Raw genomic sequence first — 10,575 nt, forward strand, 5'->3', positions numbered from 1 at the left:
AGTTTGTGTTGTTACTTCAATAGAATTACTTTTTTATTTTTGCTTTAAAATTTACAATCTTATTATTGTTATATATATATATATATATATATATATATATATATATATATATATATATATATATATATATATATAATTGTGTCCCCGTGTCCAAAATTTTTGAAATTGCTCAGCACCCGTATCCGCACCCATGTGACATAGCTTACAACAAAAAACTCTCAATCTTTTAAATTTTGGAGATATTTTGAACAATTTCTTAAGAGGAGAAACATTTTTTAAAGAAGAAGGCATCCGATTTCTGAGATAAGTTGTGGTAAGAGTGGCTTCAGTCTAAAAGTTTTTTGCAACATTTTTAGAAACAAGAAGAGTCCTTGTTGTTTCAATGAGATGCCTATGTTTTCTCTCGGCAAGATCATTTTGTTGGGGAGTTTTTGGACAAGATATTTTATGTATAATGCCATTTAGTTTAAGATAGTTTTGAAATTCTTTTGTCATGTATTTTTCTCTGAAATCGGATCTAAAAATGACTATGTTGTTTTGAAATTGATTTTGAATAAAAACATTAAATTCTTTAAAATTGGAAAAGACATCAGATTTGTTTTTTATGAAATAAACCCATGTGTATCTAGTAAAATCATCAACAAAGACAACATAATAGGAATAACCTCCTTTAGACATAACGGGTGTCGGTCCCCATACATCTGAATGCACTAGTTCAAATGGTCTTTTGAAAATAAAATTGGTATATGGATACGTAAGTGAATGCATTTTCCCAAGGAAACAACCATTGCAAGTAAATGTCTTTTTATTACAAATTTTTTTAAAAAATGAAAAAAGATACAACTTAGAAATACTAGGATGACCAAGCCTTTTGTGTCAAGTTTCATGATCTTTAGACTGAACATGATTATAAAAAGATTTGGATGACAAAGACAAAAAATCCATATAATATAGGTCTCTTCTTCTATGGCCTTGCCCAATTCGCTTCTCGGACCAAAGATCCTACAAATAGCAATTGGTTGGTGAAAAAGAGACACTATATCCAAAATCGGTAATTTGAAGGACCGAAAAAATATTTAAATTAAGTTTTAGAATGATTTTAATTTTTGGAATATGAAATTCTTTGTTTTGGCTACAAACTTTTTCAAGGTTTCCCATTCCTTCAACATCTAATGATGTTTCATCGGCCGTGGAAACAAATGATTTAAAAGAATTGAGACTTGGTTTTAAAAAAGAGATGCATTTGGAGTCATGTGAAAAGAGGCACCCGAATTAAGAATCCAAGAGGACATACCGAGAGTTGATGAGATCGCGGTACCAGAGGTGGAAGGTGTGGAAGAATTGATCCTCATGAATTGTTGGAGAGTTTCGGTAAGTTGCGCAATGGAGTCTTTTATATCTCTACTTCTCTTTGATTCTTCACTTGAATTGCTTGAACATTCTCCAATGGAAGCCACATTTCTTTTGAGCTTAGGACAATCCGGTCGAAGATGACCCGGTTCATTACAATGGTGACAAATAATTTTTCTTTCTTCACCATTGTTATTTTTCCAAAAAATAAGGAAGTTTATATGTCTTCATATTAATTTTCAGTCTAGATACCTCATGGACCTCATCGATATCTTTCTTAAGAGCCAAGCAAGTTTTTTTTGGCATAAATCGGCTAAAATTTCAGTGAGAGGGGCAGAAGCCCTATGAAGAAAGGATCCTCTTAGTTGTTCAAATTCAGGACAAATCCCATGAATAAATTGAAAAACCTCTCTCTCTCTCTCTATTTGCTCTTGCCTCATAGCAATAACACTTCCGTCCCATTGTGGTTCGAGAAGTGCAAGTTCATCCCATAACGTGGATAAAATACTATAGTAGTTTCTAATGCTCATGCTCCCTTGCTTGGTTTCTCTTATTTTCTCTTGCAAAAAGTAATGCCTAGCAAGGTCTTTTTGAGTGTACATACCTTTCATAAAGAACCAAGCTCCATTTGCTTTCTTGAATTTGACAAGATCGATGCATATTTTGAGCTTCACATTATTCACGAACCATGCCAATATTTTGGCATGCTCAATTTCCCAATTTTCAACTTTAAATTGGTAATATTGAATAGCTTTAGCCTTTTCTTCTTCATTCAAGGCATTTTCTTCATTTATTTCCTTTTTAGTAAGCTTCAATTATGGTTCCGGAACGGTTCCACGTACATATCCCCCAAAGCCTTTTACTTTTGAGGTTGTTTTCCATGGTGGCCACTCACGTTCTATAATTTGTTCAATTCAGTTTGAATGAAAGATCAATCTTTGTGTCTTTGTCGGCCATCCTGGAGGAATTTGATGAAGAACAAATGAATGTCTCTTAAAAGCTTTCTCAAACGTAAGTAAGAGTACTCTAATGATACTTTCACAACCAATGCTTTGATACCATGTAATGAAACACTAATGAAAAAAGATAATGTCACTAAGTGACTAAGAGATGCACAAGCATACAAGCAATAGGCCACTAATGGACAAAAATACAATAAGCCACAAAGTGGCAATTGACAAACACAAAAATGAGAGAAAGAGAGCTAAAAAATATGAGAACCTTTATTGAGAAAAGCTTAAATAAGCTTGCAAATACACCTCTTATTTATACACAAAAGGGAACCAAGGAGGGGCTCCTATAGAGTTGTTGGAGCCCCTCCAACAGTCATATATATATATATATATATATATATATATATATATATATATATATATATATATATATATATATATATATATATATATATATATATATATATATATATATAAACTTCTCCCAAGGGAAAAAGTTGTGTGGTCCCCCACGCTACTTTTTCCCTTTTTTGGGGGAAAAACTCCCCCCAAAATGCGCAAAAGTTGGGAGAAGTTTCTCCTGCATTTGATTTCGTGCGTGGAGAAGGGGGGAAAGTTCCACAGGCAGAACTTCCCCACTGGGCATCAAACCCACCCTAAGCGTATGGTTCATCAATCTAGTTTTTCTGACTCGGGCAAGCTGGATCCCCTTCTAGCATTTGAATGTTCTTATTTGGAGCTATAATGTTGATACTTGATAGACACCATAACCGTTGCTTGACTGGAGGCATTAATGCAACTAAAGTAATGATTTGTTGTCTGAGTGGTAGTTCTGATAGGTGTCTGTTCTAGTTGGTAGTGGCTGTCAGATGAGTTCAAATCAAAGTACTAGTAGTGGCATGAAGCCTTTGTTTTTTGCTAATGGTTATCTTAGGGAGATTTGCACATTTTTCTATGGTCTTTTTCATTTTTTTATTGGAGTGCTTCAGCTAATTTTGAAGGCTATGTTTGTTTTCTGTCTAGGGATCGTACAATTAAAGTGTGGAGCCTGGATACTTTTTCTGACAATGCTGGTAATATTGTTAACTTGCAATCCAAGGCTGTTGTTGCAGCACATGATAAAGACGTCAATACTCTGGCAGTCTCACCAAATGATGCATTTGTTTGCAGTGGTTCCCAGGTTTGCTTGTGAAAGTTATCCTTTTGGAAGAACCTAGGAAGTTGTCATTTTCTCTGACCATCCCAAACTTTATTGTCTTCTTTTGTCAGGATCGAACTGCCTGTATATGGAGGCTTCCTGATCTTGTGTCTGTGGTCGTATTGAGAGGACATAAGCAGGGAATTTGGTCTGTAGAATTTTCACCTGTAGATCAATGTGTTATGACTGCTTCTGGTGACCGTACAATTAAGATCTGGGCTATAGCAGATGGCACCTGCTTAAAGACATTTGAAGGCCATACCTCTAGTGTATATCGAGCTTCATTTCTCAGTCGTGGTGCTCAGTTTGTTTCTTGTGGTAATTATAACCTTCTTCAAGTAATACACATCATGGTTCTATGCGAAGCTACCACATGTCAGTGTTTATGAGCTGCATTTCTGCATGTCATCTTTTTCTTGCGGACATGGTTCTCTTTGTTAGTCGTACATATTTTGAAATTTTCAGCATCTTCAGTTTATTGTTTTTTTTGCAGGTGATGATGGATTACTTAAACTGTGGACCATTAAATCAAACGAATGTATTGCTACTTATGAAAGCCATGATGCCCAGGTTATTGAGCTTCACATGCCTGTTATATTCTAAATTTGTTTTCCCTCTGTGCTTGGTTCTCACCTTCCAAGTTCCAATGGGTACATGAGATCATCTTATTTTTCTTATGCAACTTCCAGACCCAATGGGTTTTCATAGCTTTTATCTTTTTTCTGTTACTTTGAATGTGGATCTAGATCCAGGTTTATATTTGCTTGTACACTCGCATCATAAAATTTTATGGATACACGAAGTTTTCTTAACAATACATTTTCACTTTACCAAGTTGCAATCATGTGCCCGCACACACACTCATGCAAACTCACACTCATTGTCCACTTTTTTTGTATTTGCATTTCAAACGGGGAGAAAAATGTCACAAGGAAAATTAATCATTGGGAAAAAGTCTAGGTGATAAATTCTCCCATGCAAAAAAATGCACCCTTAACAGAAAATTTTCTTTTGCTTGATAGAAAAAGTATGCCCCAGTTAGAACCAAGTCTCAAAATCCTATTGATAGGAATCCTAGTTTACTTGATGTATTGATTTGTTTGGAAGTTCTAGCTATTTATCTACACCCCTCAAAAATGAAAATTGCCTATGCATGCATCCTTGCGGTGCCTTCTCAGGTTGATGTATGCCTTGTTGAAAGACTTGAAAGCATGATGAATATTTGCTAGTACTTTGACAACATTTAAGATAAGGTCTTTTAATGTAATTTACATGGTAGTGCTCATCCTGTTTCATTTGACAGATCTTTGGATTAACTGTTGGAAGGCAGGCAGAAATGTTGGCTAGTGGTTCGACTGATTGCGTTGTCAATTTGTGGCATGATTGCACAGCTGCTGACATGGAAGCTGCTGCTCTAAAAGAGGTGATTTTGCTATGCTATGTCTTTCTGCTAAAGATATTCAATTCATCATTTTTGTGTCTGCTATTTCTCTAGAATTTCTATACAAAGTGGATTTGGATTTTCTATTGTGTTTTTGTATCAATGGACGGTAATGTAATTGAACATGATCTTTCTCAACTCTTAACCTGGACTCTGAACACATTTATGCATCATCTGAGCGTGATTAGTATGTGTGCACCTTACTGCCTCACATCATGTACTCGACATTCTTCAGCCTCGGATATCTTTTCATTTTACCAATTTCATTGTTGAATTTGTTTCAGGTTCTTATTCACTGAGGTTATCATGATTAGGGGTGGCAATCGTGTCGGGTTGGCGGGTCGACCCGACGGGTTTATTAAACGGGTCGGCTGTGGCAAACACGAACCCGGCTCGTTTAATAAACGGGTAACCCGACACGACCCGCGCGCCAACCCATTTAATAAATGGGTTGGGTCGGGTAAACGGGTTCTCAGGTTCGCGGGTCAGATTGGCGGGTCGGGTTGACGGGTCGGGTTGGCGGGTTGACCCGCCCGCCTAACCCGTTTATTAAACGGGTCAGCCGGGTTGGCATACCCCCAACCCGACCCGTTTAATAAACGGGTTAGGCGGGTCGACCCGTTTATTAAACAGGTTGGCTTAAGCCCAACCCGAACCCGCCTAAGAGGCGGGTTGACGGGTCGTGTCAGGTTTTGCCACCCCTAATCATGATATAACACTTTGTGTGGGTGTCCATTTCCACACACCTAATTTTTCATCACTTGACATGTGGCACTTCATCCCCGTGTAACACAGACACTTGTATCATTGTCCTGGTAACGTAGGGTTACATAGATAAGTGAAACTTTAAGTTTATTCACAGTCTACAGGGTTTTTGATTGTGCTTTGACTCTTCAGTAAAGCCATCCCCAACTCATGAGATGAGGCTAGTCAGATGACCCCAGAGATGATGGCTAATCAGATGACTCTACTCGCACACCCATCAACATGCAGACCAGAAGTCATCGAGTTGATCCTTATTTGCATTTTTATAAAATCATTGGAAGCCCCGAAATGATACGCCTTCTCAATATGTAAAAGGATTGTAGCATTCTATGTATGCCTGTGTCAAGATATGGAGGTGAATCATGCCTAATTGCAAACACTTTGGTGCCTATTTTTTGTACCATTGAAGACCAAACCTTTTCTTGTTCACAATTTTTTAGTTTTTGGTCTTACATCTAGCCAATTTAGCCATAGCTTTCTGCCGCCATATCCCATGCGGCAATGATCCAAACAGATTAACTCCCATCTGGAGCTCTAACCAAAGTCCACTTTGTAGGACCCGGTCTGCACTCCATCAGTGATCTTGGTGGGTTTATCAGTGCTCATTTGGACTTGTAGACCAAGGAACCTGCAAGATCTGAACATATCATTGACATGATATGGTCTGTTAGTACCTTCATAAACTGCATCTTTTAAGCTTTATTTCCTTGAACAACTAGGTTACATTTTTTTTTCTTATGATTTGCAAGATATATTGCTGATATAAGAGGTCGGAAATTTTCTATTTTTCTGAGTTGAGAAAAAATCTTCATGTGAGTTATTATTTTTGGGGATAAAGTGCCTTTATACCTGATCTATGAGACAGTATGTTCAATTGACACATAGCATGATCAAACACGTTCACCATTTTGTGCAGGAGGAAGGTGCTTTGAAAGATCAGGAGTTGGAAAATGCTGTGATGGATTCTGACTATCTCAAAGCCATTCAACTTGCTTTCAAACTCCGAAGACCTCACAAGCTCTTTAATTTTTTTTTAGAACTTTGCAGGTCAGCTTGGGTCTATAAGGATAATTGTTTTACATGATTAGTCTTGTTTTATGCATTAACATCTCAACTAATGTTCTTCTGCAGCAAGAGACATGCTGACGATCAAATACTGAAAGCTTTGCATGCCTTTGGGAAGGAAGAACTTCATCAGCTTATTGAATACCTTAGGGAGTGGAAGACTAAACCAAAGCTTTGCCATGTTGCACAATTTGTGTTATTTAGGATTTTCAACATTCTATCACCTAGAGAAATTATTGAGGTAACCACTAGATTATTCACTTAATAGCAAGTCTCTAGCCCTTTCCAAAAATTTGCTCTTTTGGTTAAAGTTCTGCAATGGTATTTTCTTGGTTGTCTCCCATGTTCTGCAGTTCCGCCACATTTTCTGAAAGTCTGTGTATGTTGAACACCTCAATTAAATTTAGTACCTGCAGCCAGACTCTTGGAGTTTTTAACATGCATTATATCTTCCAAGTAAAACTTACTTTCTGTTACTGTATTGATTGCATGTTTGTGTCTTGGAGACAACGTGAGGGTAAAAGTAAAATGCTTTGTTTAACTGTGGTTAAAGAAACTGCTGGCTGTTCAATAGATGGGTTTCCTCGTTTTGTCCAATAAATGCTTAACATTAGAGGACAACTCCCTGTATAAACTAGGGCGATGTAAACCTGGGAATAATTTTTCACTGCAAGTTGAGAATTCTTTCGATTTTTGCAATCCTTGATAAATGAGGGAAAGATTTTGCCTTCAAATATTACGGTTGGTACTTGTGGTTACTTGTAATTTCTTTCGTTTGCAGACTCGTCACATTTCCTCTGACCACATGCGCATATAGATATGCATGGCCACTTCTGGGTATGTATGATGCACAAGTTATTATTATGAGGATTTTCTTCATTGGTGTGTTTTTTCCTGCTTTTGTTACATTGTTTGGGTTATGTACTAATGGCTGAGGTGGTTTCACAAAATTTGGTTCTTTAGGGGCCTGTTTGAATTGTGGACAGCTCTGGACAGGGACACACCGTCCTGTCTTGTATTGGTCAGGGACGTGACAGGACGGGCTGCCCCGCCTTGTCCATGTGGCCAATTTTTTTTTCAATGAACAAAAGAGGACGCTGTTTTAGCGTTCTCCAAAATAGCGTCCACGCGTCCTGCATTTTCGTTGGTGTGCGGATGCGTGTTGGGCCCACACGCAGAGCGGCCCGCGGACGCATGTGTTCCACAATTCAAACGGGCCCTTAGGGGTTTATGTATATGTGCCTGCAAAGTATTTTTTATATTTCTTAAGAGATTCGCATGGAGGGGAAGCCTTACACATCTTTTGGTTTCTCCTCAACAATGCACAGGGTTTTCAGAGTAGGAGGTTTAATAAAGGGGCATGTGTCAAGACCTGTTTTGTTCTCCATGATTTGGTATTTTTACTGCGTCTGCAGCCTCCATTGTTGGCGCCAATGGGAATAATTCAGTTTCTCTTTTGCAACCCCATGGTTTGCACAACACGCTTACTTGGTAGCATAGTCACCAAAATATCACACTATTTTAAATGTGTCATGTTTAAAAAGCATTTTTTTCGAAAAAGATAAGTTGAAAATACTGTAGCAAATAAATATCCCATATTAAGTGGTATCATCAAGAAACCTTTTGAGGAGATTTTTTCCTATTTTTAAAAATTCCCAACATTTTTCTTGTAGAAAACCTTGCTGATATTATTATTACATATTGTTGACTATGCTTGGCAGCTAGTAGAACTGAGGATTAAGTTTGCCGCTGAGCTGGCTTTGAAGTGTTTAATTTTTCAAATCCATGGAGATGTACTCTTTGCACTTTTGGTTCAGTATTTTGTAATTTCTTGTATGCATCGATTGCAGATAAAAGGCATCAGCGAACTCCTTGAAGGGCTTGTATCCTATTCGCAGCGGCATTTCAGCAGAATGGACAGACTGATAAGAAGCACGTTTCTGTTGGACTATGTTCTAACAGAAATGTCTGTAATCTGTCCAGACCATGTCAGTAAGGACTCTGATGAAGACAACACCAATGGGTTACTAATCACGAGTAGTGAAATTGATTTATCCCCATCTGAGAAGGACAATGAGCAAAAGTCAGTTCCTCTGCTAAAGAAGCAGATGTCAAGTGATGGCACTGTCAATGTGTTTGCTGAAGCGAGTCATGAAATTGAACTAGTGCAAGATGAGACGTCCAAGGAACAAAAATCTAGTCCTCAGTTGCCAGAAGGAAAAAGTTCATCGAAGAAACGAAAGTCGAGTTCATCAAGAGCAAAGGTTGAGAAGAAAATTAAAAAGGCAGCAAACACGAAGGTCCCAGCTATTTCCTTGCAAGCTTGAAAATCAAGGGATCATCTTCTCATTGGTACGGTAGTTTTATTTTTTTTTCTTGTTTGCTCATTTAAGCATATCTGTGCATTTTACGAGTTGTTCAATAACATCTTTTAATAGTTTCTTATATATTAAATTGGTGAACAGATGATTTTCCATTTGTGTGCGGTAAGATGGAATATGAAGATGGGCTTAAAAGAAGTCAAGGTCTTGAACTCTGCGTGTTGTCATAAGGAGATGGTGAGAAGGATGAGAGTCGGGTAACACAAAACAGAGTGAGAGAGAGAGAGAGGGACTTTTTGCATGCATTTATTTAACTATTTATTGATTACAATTTTGCTATTATAGTGCCGTGTCTTGTATCATTTGCCTTGAGGTGTAAAATTGTGAATTGAAATGGTATATTATTTTGTTTTTCAAATTCTAATTACTATAATACATTTTATTTTTGAAAAATGTGTTTTTTTGTTTTACTTTAAGTCAAGACTCACTATGATATTAAGAAGAAGAAAGGAATCCTTTTCAAGATGGTTGGATGGTGACAGATGTTTCGTACAAACCCTCTGTTTGATATAAAACAGGTGTTTTCACATCCCTCCCGTTGAGAAGCATTTTCTTGGGCAGGGATGTCTTTTGTGTGAAGGTATTGTAACAACAGATGCACTTAAAAGTAAAACTATATTTTAAAGAATGCTATTGCTTTCAAAAGTGTGTTGATTGTTTCATTCAATTGAACATATATATATATATATATATATATATATATATATATATATATATATATATATATATATATATATATATATATATATATAGAGAGAGAGAGAGAGAGAGAGAGAGAGAGAGAGAGAGAGAGAGAGAGAGCTCTGCTGCTGAATCAATAGGTGCTTGAATACCTTCTTGATGTTGCCGAGCGTCCATCTTGCGCACGATGGACCTTCATCATTTTTTTTACACAATGAAAAAAACGCTCAAAAAAAGGCTATTAACGGCGCTTTGAAAGCACCACTAAAGCCCCAATGGGACACATGCGGCATTAGAAATTTTTAATGCCGTGTGCATCCCTTGACCCTTTGCCGGCACTTCAAAAGCGCTAAAACCCCATTGTGCCTGTTTTGAGGTGTTTTAACAATTTTTTTTCGTTTTTTCACCCTGACCGTCATCAATGCACGTGATGGACGGTCAGCACGATTAAGCTGCGGTTAAGCAGCTATTGATTCAGCAGCTACGCCCTAGAGTACACGTAAAGTGATGATAATCGGGCAAAAGCGTGCCATTGATCGCATGCGGCATCAACGATATTTTTTGGGCGCTTTCAGACTATTTAGCTGCTGTCCTGGACTGCCATTAAAGAGTTAAAACACAGAAAAGAACACGTGGACGGGCTTGGCGTGCCCGACTGCAACCGACGCCCAGCACGTCTGACGTTACACCGTTTCCATTATATATATTATAATCTTAAATTCTAAATATTATAAAAGCAAA

General features: G+C 37.5%; 1 protein-coding gene across 1 annotated transcript in view; it reads left to right on the forward strand.

Annotated features, from left to right (window-relative positions):
• LOC149845269 (protein TORMOZ EMBRYO DEFECTIVE-like) overlaps nt 1-9,491 on the forward strand; it is a 37,280-nt gene extending 27,789 nt beyond the window's left edge. Inside the window, exons 4-12 of the mRNA XM_089987404.1 lie at nt 3,293-3,483; nt 3,573-3,819; nt 3,995-4,071; nt 4,805-4,924; nt 6,624-6,754; nt 6,839-7,013; nt 8,623-8,812; nt 8,945-9,124; nt 9,238-9,491. Coding sequence (XP_089843530.1) covers nt 3,293-3,483; nt 3,573-3,819; nt 3,995-4,071; nt 4,805-4,924; nt 6,624-6,754; nt 6,839-7,013; nt 8,623-8,812; nt 8,945-9,099 — 1,286 coding nt within the window. The 3' untranslated portion in view covers nt 9,100-9,124; nt 9,238-9,491. The remainder of the gene's footprint in view (nt 1-3,292; nt 3,484-3,572; nt 3,820-3,994; nt 4,072-4,804; nt 4,925-6,623; nt 6,755-6,838; nt 7,014-8,622; nt 8,813-8,944; nt 9,125-9,237) is intronic.
• Nucleotides 9,492-10,575: the final 1,084 nt, after the last annotated feature.

The sequence above is a fragment of the Nuphar pumila genome, chromosome 2, assembly GCF_984573655.1.
Source record: "Nuphar pumila chromosome 2, dmNupPumi1.hap1.1, whole genome shotgun sequence".
Classification (NCBI taxonomy): domain Eukaryota; kingdom Viridiplantae; phylum Streptophyta; class Magnoliopsida; order Nymphaeales; family Nymphaeaceae; genus Nuphar; species Nuphar pumila.